This window comes from Rhinolophus hipposideros (assembly GCF_964194185.1).
Source record: "Rhinolophus hipposideros genome assembly, chromosome: 5".
NCBI lineage: Eukaryota > Metazoa > Chordata > Mammalia > Chiroptera > Rhinolophidae > Rhinolophus > Rhinolophus hipposideros.
Genome location: NC_138051.1, coordinates 51,541,006 through 51,561,676, shown reverse-complemented (window position 1 = coordinate 51,561,676; position 20,671 = coordinate 51,541,006). Strand labels below are relative to the sequence as shown.

The window sequence follows — 20,671 nt, the reverse complement described above, 5'->3', positions numbered from 1 at the left end:
ACTTTTTTATAGATTTTTGTTTATTTGTTTTGTTTTCATGGTTCCCCCTTCATTTTGTTAAGTATCGGGGAAGAGAAGTTATGCAGTACAGTTTCAATACATTATCTTAACTTCAGTGATTTTTTTTTTAATTTTATACATTACTGAGATCATGTCATAAATACTGATAATTAGGCATAGTTAACACAGCAACATAGATCTTACATAGAAGATGATAATGATAAATTGATAACTATATGTCCCTGGGTAGCATTTTTAACTTTCCGAATTAAACCCAGTGAATCATGTTCTATCTCAATTATAAAGATTCAGAAAGTCATTACTCAGGTTCTTTGCCAGTAGAAGTAAACATTACCTGGCTTTATAAAATTCCTTTGTGTGTGGGACTGAGAACAGATGACTTTGTGTAATAACTCTCCCAGTTGTGTTCCGCCCGGGAAAATAATTGAGCTTTTATCACATGCGCTTCACTGGAACAGCAGTAGTTATTGTTTTAAGTTATCAGAAGTGGCAAGTACTTTATCTGAACTGTGCCTTCTTGGTTGACTTCTTGGTTCTGAAAAAGGAGTGGAGTAACTTTGCAAAGGCAAGTTTGTGTTGTAGTTGTTCAGTTCACTTAAAAAAAAAACCCAGTTCAGTAATCCAATGGAAATCCTACATTTGCTCAAAATGAAGACCAAATGGAAATCCTACATTTGCTCTTCATTCTTTCTTGATATTCTCTCTTGTGTGGGGTATTTTTTAAAACCTAAGTGTCAACTTACAAATATTTTTAAAGAACATGGAAAATGCATCAGTATAATATAGAATTCCATTATTTAGTCTTAATTTTTAAAAGCTCCATACCACTGGGCTTTATTATCTATTCCAGCCCGGCCTCATCGTGTTTCTTTGCTAGCAGCAAAGATAGTTTTGGGTTCTGGTTTTGTCACCTCTGATGACAGCAGCAGTACATTCAAGAGTGGTTAATGACTCAACAATAGATTAAATTGAGTGGTCCTTTCCTGCCAGCCTTTGTGCTAAGCATTTTACCTGTATTTAATGGAGCCATTGTTGTCTCTATTTTACAGATTGAAAAAAACCCTGAGATTTTTGTAAAAGGTTAAATAACTACCCAGCTCATGTGGTTATGGCTAGGAAATGTCAGACTTCAAACCTAGGTCTGTCTTTAATCCTGAATTTATGGCCTCAGTTTGTGTATATAGGTCTCAAAGGCCAGGAGGAAAAGGAGGGGGGGGAGAGGGAAGAGATGATGATGGTGATGATGCCATACTGTGATGTATGGTGAGCCCTTTGCTACTGCCACACATAGTTTAAATCATTTACTCCCTGTAAGAGCCTAAAGAGAGAGGTATCCTGCTTGTCTGCATTTTCAGTATGGGGAACTGAAGCTGAATTTGCCATTTTGATCAGAAACAAGCTAATAAATGAAGGTAGTGGGATTCAAACCCAGATAATTTTTTTATGCTAGTAATAAATTTACTACCTTAACCTGCCGTAAAATTTACTACCATAACCTTTTCTAAGTGTACAGGTCAGTAGTGGTCAGTATAATTACTTGTGCGGTCAGTCTCGAGAACTTAAACCCACATGATTTGACGCAAGAGTTTGTGTGGTTAACCATGGAGGGACTAGCCATTGACTGCATAAACAGAAAACTTAGTGATGGAACACTTAGACTTTATGTAGCACCTTAGGCAAACCATAGTTTTTTGTTCTTTTTTCATTTGGTGTTTTATGTGTGTTGTAGAAGAGGGCAGTTTTCTTTAGGAAAAAATTTTACTTGATTTGTTACGGAATCAGTTTTCGACTTCTGCTCATGATGAAACTGGAGGAAATAAGACCAGATTTACCCTCCTGCCTGAAAAAAAAACACCCAAGAAGAATAGGGGAAAAATCCGAGAAACAGTGGTTTTTAAGACAGTGGTCACTGGGAGCCGGAAGGACAGAGATCCCTGAGAGAGAGGGAACAGATGAGGTGAGACCTGTGATTGCTCCAGCTTTCTGCCTGGGGAGAATTTCCATCTGCAGTGCTATGAAAAGAAGGCACCTAGGTAAAGGGCAACAAACTATCTAAGTTGAGGTGATGGAATAGAGTAGAGCCAAAGCAGCTTGAATTAGAGTATCATTGAGGAGTGCTGCATAGAGAGAACTCCTAAGATTTGCTGAAGGTTTGCCTGGAGTGTTTGGCAGAATATTAATCAATGTGTACATATGAGGAAACTGCCTGAGGCCAGGGAAAGAAACAATGCCTTTTGCTCACACAATACAGGAAATAGTGCCTGTTCTCACTGGCCAGACTGGAAAAGACTCATAATTTGTGGAGCAATGGTGGAGTACTCACATAGGTGTTGGCTCAGGAGTGGGGAATACACTTACCACTCATAAACGCAAGACTCAAAAGGATCAGACTGTTTTCTAGGTAATTTTACTTTGCTGGTAACAAAGTCTGAGAATATTTCTGAATCTGAGAACATTTCAGAAAATGTCCAGAACCTAACAAGGTGAAATTCACAATGTCTGGCAACCGTTCAGTGAAAGATTATGAGGCATGCAGGAAAACACAATCCATAATGAGAAGAATAAGCAATCAATTTGAACCAATCCAGAACTGACACAGGTATTAGAATTAGCAGACAAGAACATTAAAAGAGTTACTATAACTGTATTCCTTATGTTTAAAAAGTTAAATAGAGACATAGAAGATACGAAACATACAAGTCTAATTTCTAGAGATGGAAACTACAATATGTTCAATGCAAAGTACACTGGATGTCATTAACAACAGACATTGCAGAGTGTTAGTGAACTACACGACATAGAAATAGAAACTTCAAAATGAAAACAGAGAATTTGTAGTAACTATGAAAAGACCATCATCAGTGGACTTTGGGAAAAATTTGAGTGACCTAATGAATTTGTAATTGGAATCCTTGGGTGTGGGATGGAGAGAATAAAAAATTTTTGAAGAAATAATGGTTGAAAACTAAATTCACAGATCCAAGAAGTTCACTGAAACTAAATTTCAAGAAATATGAAGAAATCAAACCATGTCATAATCAAATTGCTCACAGCCAACAATAAAGAGGAAAATCGTAAAAGCTACTGGGGAGGGAAGAGACATGTTATATTCAGAGGACTAAAGATAAGGATGACAGATTTGTCGGAAGGAATACAAATGAAAAGATGGTCGAGCAACATTTTAACAATATTTAAAGAAAAAAAAAATACAAACCCGTCAGCCTGGAATTCTATGCCCAGTGAAAATAGCTTTAAAAAATGAAGACAAAATAGAGACTTTCAGACATACAAAAGCTGGAAAGGTTCTTCATCAGCAGAAGAAATGTTAGAGGAGGTCATTCAGGTAGGAGGAAAATGAAACCAGATGGACATATGGATCCACACAAAGGAATGAATAGCCCCAGAAATGATAAGTAGAGAAGATTTTTTTCTTGTTATTTATATCTCTTTAAAAGATAATTGTCAGTTTAAACCTAAATAGTAACAATGTATTGTGGAGTTTATAAGATATATGCGTATGTAAGTAAAATATATGATGGCAATAGCTTAAAGGCCAGGAGGAGAGAAATGGAAGTTTACTAATAACAAGTTCTTCTTATACCTGAAGTGTACCACTTGAAGTAGGTTGGGGTAAGTTAAAGGTATATACTGTAAGCCCTAAAACAGCCATTAAAATAACCAAAGAAAGAGTTGAAACACAAATAGGTTAAAATTAAAATGATGGAAAAAGCTACGGTGCTAGTTTAAAAAACAAAAATGGACTGACTGTGTTAATATCAGACAAAGTAGATTTTAGAACATAGAATATTATAAAGAATAAATATCATTTGATAATGATAAAGGAGTGAATCCAAAAGGCGTAATAATCATTAACATTTATGCATGTAATAACTAAAGTCTAAATGTGTTTAAAAGGGTTGATGTCATACAAAGTATGTTCTCTGACTACAGTGAATTCACTTAGTATCAATAATAGAAAGATAATGGAAAAATCCTTAGTATTTGGAAACTAAATAATAGACTTCTAAATAGCACATGGGGGTCTGCCTAGTGGCTCAGGCGGTTAGAGCTTCGTGCTCCTAACTTCGAAGGCTGCCGGTTCGATTCCCACATGGGCCAGTGGGCTCTCAACCACATGGTTGCCAGTTTGATTGCTCGAGTCCCGCAAGGGATGGTGGGCAGCGCCCCCTGCGACTAAGATTGAACACGGCACCTTGAGCTGAGCTGCGCCCCGAATGGCTCAGTTGGTTGGAGCGCATCCTGTCAACCACAAGGTTGCCGGTTTGACTCCAGCAAGGGATGGTGGGCTGCGCCCCCTGCAACTAGCAACGGCAACTTGACCTGGAGCTGAGCTGCGCCCTCCACAACTAAGACTGAAAGGACAAGAACTTGACTTGGGAAAAAATCCTGGAAGTACACACTGTTCTCCAATAAAGTCCTGTTCCCCTTCCCCAATAAAATCTTTAAAAAAAAAATAAAATAAAATAAATAATTAAATAGCACATGGACCAGAAGAAATTAAAAGGGAAATAAAATATATTGAACAGAATGAAATGGTAACGTAGTAGAATCTGTGGGATGCTGCTAAAGCAATATTAAAAGGAGACATTTATAGCACTGAAAAACCTGGAATAGAAAAGAAGAAAGGCTTTGAATCAATGGCCTAGTGTATGAAGCTGAGAAAAGAAGAGCAGTTAAACTCAAAGTAAGCAGAAAAAAAGAAATAATGAAGAAAAAAGTGAAAATCAACAAAATAGAAAACAGAAAAATAATGAAAAATCAAAAGAAATCACAGTTGGTCTTATGAGAAGAGCAATAAAGTCAATAAATCTCTAGTTATTTTCTCATCAGGAACAAAAGAAAAAAGATGTAGATTACCAGTATCAGGAATGAGGGAGGTAATATTACTGTAGATTCAAAAGATATAAAAAAAATAAGGGAATGTTATGAATAGTTTTATCTCCATAACTTCAACAACTTGTGTAAAATGGACAAAGTCTTACCAAAGCGGTTACTTAAGAAAAAGCCAGATAACCTTAATAGCTCTTTATCTATATTGAATTTGAAATTGTAGTTACACACACAAACGTACATACATATATGCATATAGTGTGTGTGTATGTGTATATATATGTACATACATATATATGTATAGCATACATACATACTGAAGATGCCAAAATAAAAAAAAAAATGTATACAAGTGGATACTTTGGTCAGCGTTGCTCAAGCAGTAGTTTGCAGTAATCAGAAGTGTCTGGACACTGATGGTAACCACTTTGAGCACCTCTTGTAATTGCAGAAATCATGCGTGACTTGCATTCATCTTTTGTTATTGGTACATATTGAGTATCACAATTTTAATGCAGTTTTCATTTCTTAAAATGTGTATACATATTTTTGGCACCCTCTATCTATATATCTATATATCTATAGTCTCTATATATGTCTATATCTCTATCTGTCTATCTATGGAGAGAAATTAGGTAGGTGCAAAAGTAATTGCAGTTTTTATTTATTTATTGGGGTGACATTTCTTAGTAAAATTACATAGATTTCAGGTGTACAATTTTTTTTCTTTTTTTCTTTTTTTAATTTATTTATTGGGGTGACAATTGTTAGTGAAATTACATAGATTTCAGGTGTACAATTCTGTATTACATCATCTATAAATCCCATTGTGTGTTCACCACCCAGAGTCAGTTCTCCTTCCATCACCATATATTTGATCCCCCTTACCCTCATCTACCACCCCTGTCTTGCCCCCCTTACCTTCTGGTAACAGTAATTGCAGTTTAAAAGGTTAAAAATCATTGCAAAAACTGCAATTACTTTTGCACCAACCTAATAGTTAAAAACTTTTTCACAAAGAAAATCCAGGCCAAGATGGCTTCACTGGTGAATTCTACCAAACATTTAAGGAGGAAATAATACCAATTCTACATAAATTTGTCCAGAAAATTGAGGAAGAGGTAGTATTTCTCTACTCATTTTTCACCCTGATATCAAAACTTGACAAACACAGTAAGTACAAGAAAAGAAAACTACAGACCAATGTTTCTCATGAACATAGATTAGAATTCTAAACAAAATTGCAGCAAATTGAATCCAATAATATTGTCGAAGATAATACTCTATTACTAAGTGGGATTTATTTCAGTAATGAAAGATTGGTTTAACATTAGAAAATCAGTTTACCTCTTCCTGTAAGCACCTGAGGTGACCTCTGAAAATGGTTCACTGTTCGCTTGACCCAGAGAACCCCACAAAATATGTAAATCAAGAGGTTCAAATCTATGTGTTCATTTTAAGAACACTCGTGAAACTGCCCAGGCCATGGAAGACATACATATCTGAAAATCCACCAGGTATCTAAAGGATGTCATGTTACAGAAGCCGTGTGTACCATTCCGTCGTTACAATGGTGGAGTTGGGAGGTGTGCCCAGGCCAAACAGTGGGGCTGGACACAGGGTCGGTGGCCCCAAAAGAGTGCAGAATTTTTACTGCACGTGCTTAAAATGCAGAGAGTAATGCTGAACTTCAGGGTTTAGATGTAGACTCTCTGGTCATTGAGCAGAGCCAGGTGAACAAAGCTCCCAAGATGCGGCGCAGAATTTACAGAGCTCGTGGGTGAATTAACCCATGGATGAGCTCTCCCTGCCACACTGACGGGATCCTTACTGAGAGGGAGCAGATTGTTCCGAAACCAGAAGAGGAGGTTGCACAGAAGAAAAAGATCTCCCAGAATAAACTGAAGAAACAAAAACTTATGGCGTAAATTCAGAATTCAGCGTGAAGTAAATGCTAATAAAAGTAAAAAAAAAAAAAAATTAGTTTAATTTTCCGTATCAATAAACCAAAAAGAAAAAAGACAATATAATCTTAATAGATACAGAAAGAGCAGGTAACAAAAGTCAACAGTTGTTCCTGATAGTTTTTATCAGCAAAGTATGAATAGAAGAGAACATCCTCAGCCTGACAAAAAACATCTAAGACAAACCTATGGCTAACATCCAGACTTTTGTGTATGATTGAAATTCCCATTACAGTAAGTTTTTTAAAAAGAATGTATGTGAAAGTGAAATATTAGGATTAGTGAGAAAACTGTTGCACACATATTCATAGATATTTGAATAATCATGGAATCATGTAAGAACTAGAATGGGCCTTCAAGATGATACTAATTCAAACTGTTTATTTTTCATAGGTCAGTATGGAAATCCTTTAACTAAATACATTAGACATTATGAAGGATTATCTTATGATGTGGATTCATTACACCAAAAACACCAGCGTGCCAAAAGAGCAGTCTCACATGAGGACCAGTTTTTACGTCTAGATTTTCATGCCCATGGAAGGTGAGTAAATTATTGCAGACTATGTTTGAAGTTCCCCTGTATTCAATCTAAGTTAAAATAAGAAATTTATACTCTTAATTTTTCTTCTCTAATGGAAAGGTCTCCATTTGGAAATTCAGCCTACACTGATTTGGCATATGCATTAAAAAATGTTTTCTTTTAAAATGGATTGCCTTTTTTATATTGTTAAGGAAGCAATCTCATTTAAATATTTTTAAATTTATGAATCAGATTCTCTATTGTGTTATTAGAGGATATGTCTTTAAAGAAGATTTTATGTTCATATTTTTCCACTACTTTTTATGTGTTTTATGGGCAATATATCTGTCTTCTGGTACCAACAGTGAAGATAGCTGGCTCTATGCCATTGAATAAGTCATTTAATATCTCATTAACTCAGTTTTATCAGCTCTAAAATGACAACTTGTAGATAGATTACCTACTGTACTGCTCAATTCTCAGACAGAATTGTTAAGGGGTAACGAACAGGGAGCCAGGGGAGAAAGGTAAAAATCACAATTATTTAGTGCCTGTTGTGTTCCAGCTGCATAGATGCTTCATATGCATTTTCTTATTTAATCCTTTCATCACCCAAACAAGGTAAATATCTTTTTTATATCTGAGGAAACTAAGGCTCAAAGAAGTTAACATCTTTAATGTTACATAGCAGAAATTTGTCCCAGACTTATGTGACTCAAAACCCTATGTAGGAGTGGCTGGTTAGCTCAGCTCGTTAGAGCATGATGCTAATAACACCAAGGTTGCCTGTTTGATCCCTGCATGGGCCACTGTGAGCTGCGCCCTCCTAAAAACAAAAACAAAAAACCCATATATTTTTTTCTGTCGGTTAGGGGTACTTAGATACGAAATCTTTGAGTGTTCTTTGTCAGACTCTCTGACTTGCGTGCTGTAATTAGTAAATCTATTCCTTTTGTACTTTTTCTACTGGTGTAATCCTTATTTATTATTCACCTCCTAATAGGTTTCCCAGCTTCCACGCCATTTATCATTAAAGCTATCCTGTGTACTACTACTACAAGATGACGCTTCCTTAAATTCTTCCTTTTTTATGTCAGCTTATTATTCTGAAGTCTTCAATTAACGACTGTTAGCCAGATTTCTTAACTTGGCATTCAAGATTCTCTGTAAATTAATTCTAGTCTATTCTAAACTTAACTTCACTCCACTTCCCAACATTAAGTGTCTGTTTCACCCAGAATGATCTTCTGATTGCTGATTAAACCATGTACAGTTTGTTCTCTGTGTCATTTATCTTAAATAAATTCTCATTTTTAAATGCACAATTCAAGTTCTATTTCTTTGAAGCTTTATCTACATCTTCCTCTGAACTTTTAAATTAATTATGTGTCATTGGCATTATATTTGTTCTCTCTTCCTTTTCATGTGGGTATTTCTTGTTTATTTTTCTATAACTGTTTTTATTCTTCATATTTAGTATGTTCATTATTTGTACTTGTAGTACAGATGCTCAAGAAAGATTTTAATGGATGAAAAAATCAGATAAGAAATGCTATGAAACAGTATTTTGTACATGGAAATAGATGTATTAAATTATTTTCCATAGTACAAAGTAATGATCATTGTAGAAAAAAGTACATAAATTATAAAATCTACTTTTATTTGAAGGAGGGAAAAAGATTCATTTCTGGGTCTGTTTGCTTTTTAGATACAAGTTTTAGTGGCAGCGTTTTATATAAATTTTTGTGACCCTGAACTTCAGATAGTTTTTAGTTACCCTTCTTTATTAGTACCCTGAAATAACATGCATTCATTAAGCCTCCCTAAATTTTTAGTGACCTTCTCAAAATAAACTTAATACTATATTCTAAATATGGGTGACAGCCAAAAGGAAAGTTGAGATTCTAGCTGCCTTTGGTTTGGTACCACATTCCTATTACATCATTAGGTTTTTATGAGCTCTGTCCCATAATTCATATTGAACATGTGGCAAAACCAAATCCCTACCTCCTTTTGTCTCTTTGCCTGTGTGTGTGAGTGAATGGGACAGAAAGAGTGTGTGAGTGCATGCTGTTGTTTAGTCATCCAAAATATATTTGTTGACTGCTAGTTAAAAGTTACCTAGTTTAGGCTGCTGGTGATAGAAACACAAATCAAATATAGATTAAATAGCAGCAACTACACAAGTCATTATGTAAGAGGAAAATGTGATGTGGTGCTTTACAGATGAAATACCGTAGATATTCAAAGAAGGGAGAACTTCTGACTGAGGCTCTCAGCAAAGGACCTGGAATCAGGAAATCTCATGTTCTATATAAGTGGTCATCTTAGGTACTTTTAATTAATTATATACTCGTGTACTATATTTTCTAGACTAGACACATATCAGGTATTTTATTTTGTTGTCTCAATTATTATACTTGTGTATTCACAGTGCCTCAGAATTTGTGCCCTAAAACATGGTCGTTGTACCTACCTTCTGATATACCTTAGTTAAAAATGTGATGTTCTGATAGGTTTATTTCTCTTTTTTTTTGAAATAGGCCTATGAAATGACTTGGGTAGTATAATTATTACATTTCCTGCTAACATCTCTCCTTTTCTTCTACCATATACAAAATGTTAGTTTTGGTACACTGCAACTCCTCCTACACAGGATTTGTTCTTATGTACAAATTATTGGTTAATAACTATTTGTAACACAAATGAGAAGTAAAATGATTATGATAAAGCAGCAGTGTGTTGATTGAAAGACCAAGCCTTATTCTGAATATAGTTTTGGGATGACTTTGGACTATAGTTAGCTGTAGCCCAGCCTATGAAATGTGTATTGACCTGTATAGTGCGGCTAGACTTATAATCTATGTTTCATCTTTTAAAAAATATCAAGTAGAGTTTGTTTCTTCTGATCCTGTAGTGGGGCTTAGTTCCCTAGAATTAGATCGGTATACTTCAATAAATTACAGAATACAGTAAATACTGTGCAGTTCACGTAGACTACATCGAGGAATATACTTGAAAAGAGTTCTGCTTAGTTAGACAGTTATGACTTGCATCTCTGGGTACCAGCACAGCCTTTTGGGGGGGGAGGGGTGGGAGAGAGGGGGGGGGGGGAGAAAGAAAGACTAATAAAGTCATTCTTGTTTTATGCCTAAGCAGTGAACAGACTTTTTTCAACCTGGCTTCCAAGTTTCCAAAATAAGAAAGGGTATAGCATATCCCAAGTTTATAGATGTCAATGTTAAGTGAAGAGATGTTCAGACTTGTCAGCCCAAAGTCTATTCTTAAGAATTCTATGAAAAACGATTGTTCTTGAAATACAGTTTAAAGTTGTTTGAAAATAAAAGTATCATGTGAGCCAGTGCTACAGTTGTTGAGGAAAGATAGGTATTTTGAAACAAACTTCAATTATATTAATTCGAATATTAAAAACATTTTGACAGTACTAAGGTAAAAAAATACTTAGCTTTGCTGAGAAATTAAGGATTAATTTTCTGATTTGGAAATTACTTCACTTGGATGAGTTCTGATAAATGAGATGCCCCAAGAGCATTGCTTCTTCCTCTAAGCTCAGTTAGCAATAAGTATGCCAATTATACCATTTATCAGTTTTATTATAACTTTGTTTACATGCGTATGTTCTCTGTTCCCAGTGAACCTGAGTTGTATTCACCATTTCTACATGGATGATGGTCATTTAAGTTATATTGAACGAGTGAATGAATGAACACAGCGTTATGAAGGAAGTACAACATTTATAAGCATAAAGGGCTGACAGGGGAAGTATGATACTTTTGTTTAGGTCTGGCCCTCAGCACAGAATTGCTTATGGCATATTTAATTTGATGGATAATGAAGTACACTAAAATAGTAGAAAATAGATTTTTGAACTTAAATATTGTATAGTCTGGAATAGCTCGTCGTCTTTAGCAGTTGTTTTTAATCAGTAGTAGTAGGCAGATTTATCGTATTGTGGATGCAGGATTTTAAAAATAATTGTGGCAAATTTGTTCTTTCTCATTCCTCATGTTCATGTGAAAGTGTGTGATGTATCAGGGACTATTGTGATTCCCTTTTTTTATTCTTCTGTAAATGCCATTCCTGGCTTACCTGTCATGTGTTATAGAGGCTTGTGTAATAGCAGTGCACTGCAGTTTCATTAGGAATTGTGCTTATGTGATTTAAATAAAATGTAAATTTTATATTGTTGAAGTCTTTGTTCTATATAACAGGATGGAATATCACCATGGTCCTATATTGATTTAGATGAAAATTTAGCATAAATAAATATCCCTTGGATTTATCTATTAGGATAACAGGAGAAAAACTTCGCTGCAAGATTGTAGAGTAGTGATTCTCAGTACAGCTCAGTGTTAGATTCTAATGTATATATATTTTAATTTATGCCTTTTATTGGCAGCTGTCATTGAAGAGAAGCATAAGGAATCATTCCACTATTTCTTCTTCCTAATAGACCTGTACATTTTCTGAAATACTACTACATGGTGGTATTTAAAAAAAATAAATAGAAAGAATATCTGATATAATACAGTTTATCTTTTTGGTAGGAAGTATGCATATACTGTTATACTGAGTTGTTTTTATTTCTTGTGTGTATGTGCGATTTTAAACCCTTCCCTTCTTCGTATCTTGTTTTCCGAATTATATACTTTGGGGCAGTTGTCTTTTCTTTATTTTCTGGTCTTCTCACCATTTTGCTAACTGGACTGCCTCATATCTACCAACTTTGCAATTGAGTGGGAACCCACTTATTAAAAAAGTTGTGATTTTTATAGGAAGAAGAATTAGGTATTAAAACAGTTGTAAACTGCATAGTGAAAGTAATACTGTGGCATTTCAGAGGCTGAATGGAGTTCCCTTCTGTCTTGACATGAGTTATCTAAAGATTTCTTATGAGCCTCATTCCTCATTAGTAAAACCTTGAATTTGGGGCAAGATAATGTTTAGGGCCTTCCTGCTTTAAAAAGTCTACACAATATATTAGTAACACCCAAGTAACTAAACTTAAAAAAATGAAAACACTGTCTAGTTAGTGATAAACTATTTTTCCTGCCTCTTTTTTCTTTTAATTATTTGGATATATAATCAATAAATCAAAAATTGTTTCCATCAAATATGTGATTTGATTATAGTATAGAAGATACCAGTTTTTTTCCTGAAAGTGCAGTATAATGTTTTGGAGAACTTACAAGTTGCTTTTTTCTGATATCGACAAGATAATTCTTCCTATACCCTTATTAGTATAAATTGTTCAAAAACAAATAGTCAGACATTTGATTAGAAGTTTTCTTTGTGGTTTGCAACTCAGGTTCTCCCTACTCCTAAAATATGAAGATATCGAGAAGGTGGCCCAGATAACCTGTAAAAAACAGGGTTTTTTTTATGACAAAAAAAAATATTTTCCTTTGATGGATCCTGATGAGTTGGGTTAGTCTGGACGTGCCTTGGGCTCTATCTTTGTCGTATCATGAGTGGGGTAGCAGAAACCTAGGATACTTTTAACCCTATGGACAAACCAGCATACTTTGAGAAGCGGTGGTACAAGTCCAGGGAGCACAAATGGATGCCAGCTCCTAAAGGAGAGCAAGAGAATAAATTTGAATTGTGTGAAAACTCTTTGGTTATGGATATGGTGTAACAGGATTTTGAAAAATACTGACTTGCTACTTAAATCTCTCCCAACAAAATTTGAGCAAGTTTGAGCAAAAATTCCTAAAGGAAAGTGGTATTTATTTAGTACCTCGTTTATGTCAGGTATGTGCCCTTTAGCATATATTACGAGTTTAGGTATATTTCACACTCCTCTTTGTCTTAGCTATGTGTTTCCTAGGATGTGATGCTCTTTGTTCTTGCTCTGTTCCTTTTTACACAGAAATTAAAAGCTTACAAATACGTTTTACAAGAATCTGAAGGGACCCTGGCTACTTGAATTACTTAAGTGTAAGAAAAAGCAAGAGCTGAGTTGTGTTCATGTTGATTTTGTATTTAAGAAGATAAATTGAGAGCTGATGATTGCTCTGAGCTTAGATTCTCAGATATGATTTGAACATGAAATATTTTCATTTTACATGTTTTTAAGCATTAACTAGCCTTTATGTGGAAGAGATGGAATGAGTTAAAAAACAAACAAACAAAAAACTTAAACCAAGCTTCTTCTCTCCCATTTTGCAAATGGAATGGAAGTAAGAGTGTAAAAAGTGTTTTTCTGACTATTTTTAATTCTTTAGATACATTGATTCCTCTAAAAGTTGATCTGAAACATGCTGTATCTGGTAACATATTTAATGTCAGAGTTTTCAGAGTTGGTGACCTAAAGAGTAAATGTCAGAAGTTAGGTATATGTCTAGTAGAAAAGCTCACCTGTCATTTTTCTCAACTTAAAGTTATATGTCTTATTAAAATGTTGCATGTGCACTCTGGTCTTTTGTGAGATGAGCACTCTAGCTCAGGTTTAATTAGGATTCATGTAGCCAGCCTTGTTTTTCAAGCGATTAAGCACCATGTAAGTTGTTGCTCTATTTCTTAGAAAGTATAGCAAGTATTTTATATGACTAAAGATTATTTAAATGTTCTATTTCATTATATCTGTAAATCCTTTATATAACTGTGTTGAATGTTTATAATATTCTTGTTCGGATTGTTTTACTGTTAGTTAAAACGTTTTGTATAGTAGTGTGATATTTTTAAACTGATAAATATGTTTAAAAATACTTTCATATAGTTCCTTTTTGGAATAGCTTCTGAATACTGAGATTCCTTATTGGTTGTATCAAAACCTCTTCTCTGACTTATTGGAGCCTTTCTCTACTTCTTTGGGTTGACAGATATTTTTGATATTTATGCTTAGGGATAAAATTAAGTTGTTAATTTGGGTGTCTCTCTGAAATCTTAAATTATAATTACTGTGCACTAGTTAGGTTCCAGAACAGTTTGTACTGAGACAATGATACTGAACCAACAAATCAAATACAAACACAAAGTCTGGCATGTCAAAAATCATAGATATGATGGTATGGGACAAATTGTTGTGTTATGTAGCAGTATTCATTTCTCTCTCTCTCTCTCTCTCTCTCTCTCTCTGTCTCTGTCTCTATTTTAAGAAACCCTAAACCACAAATTCAATTAATGGAATTTTGATGTCTGGATGGAATGAACAAATCTATTGTGCATTTCTTTTTGTTTAAGTTTATTAGAGCTATAAGAGATGTTTCTGTAGTTTTAACATGCCATAATTTACCAAGTCCAATTTCATAGTTTAATTTCTTTCAACCTTTTTATTATTTTATATATTTATTAAGCATCTAATGTGTTCTAGGCACTTTAGTAGTCCCTAGGAATAGAGTAGCTGAACAAGATAGGTTCTTGCTGTTGGTGGAGTTTATGGACTCATGAGAAAGACATGTATTGGATTAGGATTGACAGCTACGATAAATATTAAGAAAGGAATGTTTAGAAGATAGCTATGGGAGCACAGGGAGATGCCATCGTGTCTGGAGGTCAGGGAAAGTCACTCTTAGGAAATGGCATTTAAACTGATTCTGTAATGATGACTGAAGAAGGAGTTGGTTAGGCAAAGAAAGAGAGGGAGTGTGTCCTACACAGAGGAAACAACGTGCAAAGATACTGAGATGAGAAGTGGCATGTTCATGGAACTGAAGGAATTGCAGTATGACTGGTGCTTAAAATGTGAGGAAGAAAGGTTTCAAATGAGGCTCTAGATAGATGTAAGCAGGAGCCAGATCTTTGCGAATTTGTGTAAGTCATGGTGCCTGTTTTTTACTTAGCCATGGAAGGTTTTTAATAAGTAACTATGAGCTTTCAAAAGTCCAGCCTGGCTGAGAATGAAGAATAGTTCAGAAGGAGTAATACTAAATGTACTGAGACTAGCTGGGAGGCTGTTGCTCTAGCCCTCACGGGACGTGGTAGCCTGGGTTAAGGTGGTACTAGAGGTGATGAAGGAGAGGGTTTGAGAAATGTTTCGGTTTGAGAAATATTTTGAAGGTAGAATTTATTGGACTTGTTTGATATGTAGGAGGTATAAAGAGAAGGAGTCATGTATGACTGTTTTCTGGTTTGAGCAACTGGGGGACTACTGGGACCATTTACTGAGTTGGGAATACTGGAACAACTAGAAATTTGAGGAGAAATCCAAAGTTCAGTTTCAGAGCTGTTACGTGAAGATCGTGAGGAGGGCCTAGGAGAGAACCCTGCTAAATGTCAATGCTTTAAGGGTTAGGTGGAGGTGGTGATGCCAACACTGAAAAGTAGAAGAAAGGCTGGGAGCAGGGTATCCTAGAAGCAAGGGGACATGTGTTTCAAGGAGGGGAGTGGTCAGCTGCTGCTGCTTGCCCTGGTCGTGCCCAACAGTAGCAATATTCTTAGTCCGCGTTACTTATCTTTCATTGAATTCCTCTAGTTCTGTTCGACCTTGCTGGATATAGTTACACAGAGTAGTCCAGGTTTGGTCACACGACAGTCAGGGAGAAGGGTAAAGAACAACAGTTTTTGTTTGAATTTCTAACGATTCATGATATTTTGGTTATGACAGTATATTGGGCCAATGTCTTTGAGGAACCATCTCTACTATTTCTGTGGTGATTGCAAGGACCCAGCTATCTTTTGAATCTAGCTTGGCTAACAGATTTTATTTGTCCTTGCTAAAGCTGTTCTGGCCATATACATGACTCTCAAAATCTTTTTATGTTTCAGTTTCACAAATAGTTTACTCTCACCTGTCAAACTGAGTGAGCCTTTCACATAGTTTATCTTGAGATATTTTAGAGGTCTCTATGTTCAATTTAGTAATGGATGATGTTTTTGAGACATGGTCATTCAGCTTCACCTGTATGTGCTTCAAGTCCCTGAATAGGAGATTACCTGACTGCTTTCTGTGACCATTTAAGAATCTGCTTTATTAAAATCTTTGCTATTTTATGCTGTTGTTTCTTTTCTTGTTTTAATAAACTATGAAATGATGGCTAATGTCTTCTCCCTAAGTTCTTTTCACGTCATCATTGACCATTGCTATTCATAATTATTCGTAGTTTATCAGTATTAAGTCTAGAATAGAAGTTCCCATCATTGTATTCTTTTTCTTCTGGAAGTTGAGATTATTGCAAGACAAATAAAAAAGCTACCAAACACTTTGCTATAGCAGCATAGCAGTACCTCTGCTTCATCAGAAATTGTGTTTTAAGTGGGAGGGAAATTGAGGATAAGAAGTTAATACAGTTCCCACTTGTCCACAGGGAAGGAGACCAGAACTACTTGATTGGCCACATTGGGTGGGCAGAGCCTGGGAGTGGACCATGAAGGAAGGGTTTGGATCCTTAGGTCTCCCTGGATGTGGAAAAGTAATAGGGGCAGGGAAAATGGGAATGGGAGTAGAACGATTGAGTTGCGTTGGGAAGAGATGATAGGTTTTATCTTTCAAAAGGAGAGATCTGAAATGAGAATGTATGGCAGAAGGCAAGTTCCCTTCCCATTCCTCATCCCCCCCCCCCCGCCCCAAAAGTGAGTAGGGAATATTGCAGTTTGAAGGAATATAATCATAGAGATGTTTTAGATAAGAGTTTTCCACATAAAGAATAACCTGCTAGCTGCCTAATCAACAAAGGTTTTGGAGTCCTTTTGTGCTAGATTCTATTCTTCTACCTTATCTCCTTCTCTCCTTCTCCTTTATACCAACTGCTGTAGCGCCAGTGATTTTTCTTCAATGCACAATGCATGCCTTTGCACTTGTAGTTCCTCTGCCTGAAATCCTTTCCAACCTCCTCTCCATAGCCACCTGACTCTTGCTCCTTCACTTCATTCAAGTCTCTGCTCAAATGTCATCTATTCAGAGAAATCTCTCCTACCACCCTTTGTAAATTAGCATCCTTTCCTCCTACCACTCTGTCCTTTTGTCCTGCATTATTTTTCACCATAGCAATTTATTAACAATACCAACTTCCTTTTTTCCTCCCATCTTTCCTCCCCTCCTCTCTGCTCACTAACCATGCGTAAACTACAGTGCCTTCTGTGAATTATGTTGTTCATGCTTGTGTCCCCTGGCTGAGCACTGTGCTTGCCCTAGTAAATGCTCAGTAAATATTTATGAAATGAAGGACTAGCATACAATCAAATTCATGGTTCTCATCACTTTCTTTGGATGTACACTGCCAGTTTTACTTCTTTGATTGCTTATTTTACATTCCTTTCCATTGACACATTCTTCTTTTAGCTATAAGAATACTGTTGATTGTCCTGCTTTTTAAGTCAGTCTTTTATTTTTGTCTTTCAATAGGAAGATGTCCTGTATTTTGCTATCCTGGAGCTCCCTAAGGGGATGGGACGGGACCAGTTTGGTGTGGTAGGAAGATCATTGGCGGGCTAATTAAAGATTTTGGTTTAGATTCAAGCTCTGCTTTTATTCATCTTACCTTGGTCAAGTCAGCCTTCTCTGATTGGTGAAATTAGAAAATTTAGGTGATCTTCATGATTTTAGACACTTGGTTTGCACATCTGAATAAAGTCTCATTCTATTCTTAAGTCCTGTTATTTTTTCAGTGTTTTGTATACAGTAGTTTTGCTTGCCAATTGTTTAGTTAAATAGCTATATAAAGTTAGAAAGTATTTACAGAAACCTTTTTTCCCCTCTTCAATAGATAAATTGACTTATTCTGTAATCATGGATAATACATGTAATCATGTGTTCTGTTGTCATGCCATTGTGGCAGATTCTTCCCTTTGGCTGTCCTTTATATGGAAAAGACTCACAATGCTGATCCACTTGTCTTCTTACAAGATAAAGTTACTCTTTTTGCTTAAGTTTTAGTTTCCCTTTTATCTTCCTTGGGAATTCTTGAGGATTTTTTATGTATTTTCACTTATTGAAGTAATTTATCTACCTCAGGGCCTGGAACTAATGTTTTTCAAACTGTTGAGCACTAGAGTTTCTGTGGAGGATGTTTCAGTGTGATGCACATGGACTTTCTGCCCTTTCTTCTTTACTAATTTGCTCTATTTATCCCCCCACCCCTCTTAAAAATACTCGCGGCTTTTTAAGATAATTTGAAAAAAGGACTGTTCTGTTTCAAAAAGTACTAGTGGAAGTAAACAAGATACTTGACTCATAGTGGTATTTGATGTTATTGGCAACTTGTCTTGAAAAATAATTTGGACGTGAGACTCAGGCATCTTTATTAAGAGAAAGGTGAAGGAAAATAACATTTAGAGACGTCAGGGATTCCCTACGAAGTCCAGTTTTACTTCTAGGAATCCCTACCCCAGGCCTACCACAGACCTATTCCATCTGGACATGACAGGCTGCTGTTCATGAGGATGGACCTGCTCTCCGGACTGCTGGGTTACACTGACACATTGCAAAGCAAGGCTTTCGCTCTCAGGTTCCTTCCCTGTATTACCAAGAGACTTCATTGGTTGAGGCTTTTGGTCTTAATATGACTTTTGTTTAAGGGATACGCTCTATCTATTGCTCTTTTCTTCTGAGAATCAGAGCATATTGTCTTTAGCCAAAATAGCAATTATATGGGAAAAGGCAACTTCTTTTTACTCTCTATTCTTACTGTTCTAATCTGTAGAAAGGTACCTCTTTATATAAAAAAGGTATACAAGGTACATGACCTTCCAGAAACTTACAGAATCATATCCTAATATAATTTATTTTATTGATCTGCATCAAAGGTGGTTCTGATACCTCTATTATTTGTTTGCTTCAGACGTAGAGTGCTTTTCTGGAGATCAGTTATTTTTACCACGTGGTACAACTGCATTTTCAAAGCACTAAGGCTGGAAAATGGGAATCTGGTGTATTTTTTCAAATTGCAATCATTTGTTAACTGATTTTTGCCCTCCTATAATTTCACTCCTTTATAACTTTACTACAATGCCACTGAGGAAAGCCAAAAAAGAATTATAATAGAACTACTATAATCAAGATGAGAGACAAAATACTATTGATCCATAGAAATCAATATAGTGGTTAAATCTAAGGGTAGAAAAACATCCCCAGTATAAATAGTGTTTTTTATACAGAGTATCTTACCGCCTCAAAGGAAATCTAAAGTTTAGTTTTGATGACAGTGTACTATATCATAATAATACAGAGAACAAAACCTGCTGAAAGAAACATAATAAAAGGGGGCAGAGTTTAGCCTTAGTCTTGAAAATGGCTCGAGCATTAATAATCAAAGAGAATTTCCTATGGTGGTGTTGGAAAGTACAGTTTTCAGTGAAAGGCAAATAAGGTTAAATTTTCATTTCTATATCTTATTTGCATTTGTTCAGATTTTAAAAGGTGACTTGTTGGTGGAGACTGATAATATTACATTAAGACTACTACAGCCCTCAGCAACACACTACCTTGACTTTTCATCACATGCTTCAGAGGCATTTGTGGTATGGCAGAAAGTATAATACGCAGCAGTCAAATTCTCGGGCTCTAGTTCTAATTCTAGTCTTGTGACCTTGAGTCATGCCCTTTTATAAAAATATTCATCATGCCTTTTTCGCAATGGTGCTGTGAGGATAAAATGCAGTAATATATGTAAAAGTGCTGAAAATCGTAAACGTACATAACTTTAAGAAGAATGTTCTACAATTTCATCATTATCATCACAATACTACTATCTGAACCAAATCTTTTGGGGCTTTTACTGCCCAGAAAGGTAATTCTGGCTACACAATTTTTTCGTACTCTGGCTTTTTGGAGTAGAGTGATTTAAAAAGTCTATTTGTTTATTTCTATTTTGGTAAAATAATTTATAGCTTACCATTTTAACCATGTTTTAAGTATACAATGTAGTGACATTACATATATTCACAGTGTACAACTGTCACCACTCTCCATGTCCAGAGCTTTTCATCATCCCAAACAGAAACCATTTGCCCATTAAACAGTAAGTCCTCATTTTGTCCTCCCACCACCCCCCAGTAACCTCTATTTTACTTTCTATCTCTATGAACTTGCGTATTCTAGGTACTTCATATAAGTGGAATCATACAATATTGTTCCTTTTGTGTCAGATTTAACCATAATGTTTTTAAGGTTCATCCATGTCGTAGCATTATCAGAACTTTGTTCCTTTTTAAGGCTGAATAATCCATTGTGTGTTTAGCACTCACACATATACATAATTTTTTATCCGTCTGTTGATGGACATTGGGTTGTTTCTATCTTTGACTTAGAATTAGGGTTAGGTTAGGGTGTGAATAATGTTGCTGTAAACACTGGTGTACAAGTATCTGTTTGAGTCCCTGGTTTCAGTTTCTTTGGGTATATACCTAGTAG

At 35.6% G+C, this 20,671-nt stretch overlaps 1 protein-coding gene and 1 pseudogene across 2 annotated transcripts in view; both read left to right on the top strand.

Annotated features, from left to right (window-relative positions):
* The window catches only part of ADAM10 (ADAM metallopeptidase domain 10), a 111,877-nt gene that overhangs the window by 21,785 nt on the left and 69,421 nt on the right, over positions 1-20,671 (top strand). The window contains exon 2 of the mRNA XM_081049816.1: positions 7,230-7,380. Coding sequence (XP_080905942.1) covers positions 7,230-7,380 — 151 coding nt within the window. The remainder of the gene's footprint in view (positions 1-7,229; positions 7,381-20,671) is intronic.
* LOC308498228 (large ribosomal subunit protein uL22-like) lies at positions 6,254-6,935 on the top strand (annotated as a pseudogene). The gene has a single exon. The product of its transcript is annotated as a large ribosomal subunit protein uL22-like (transcript).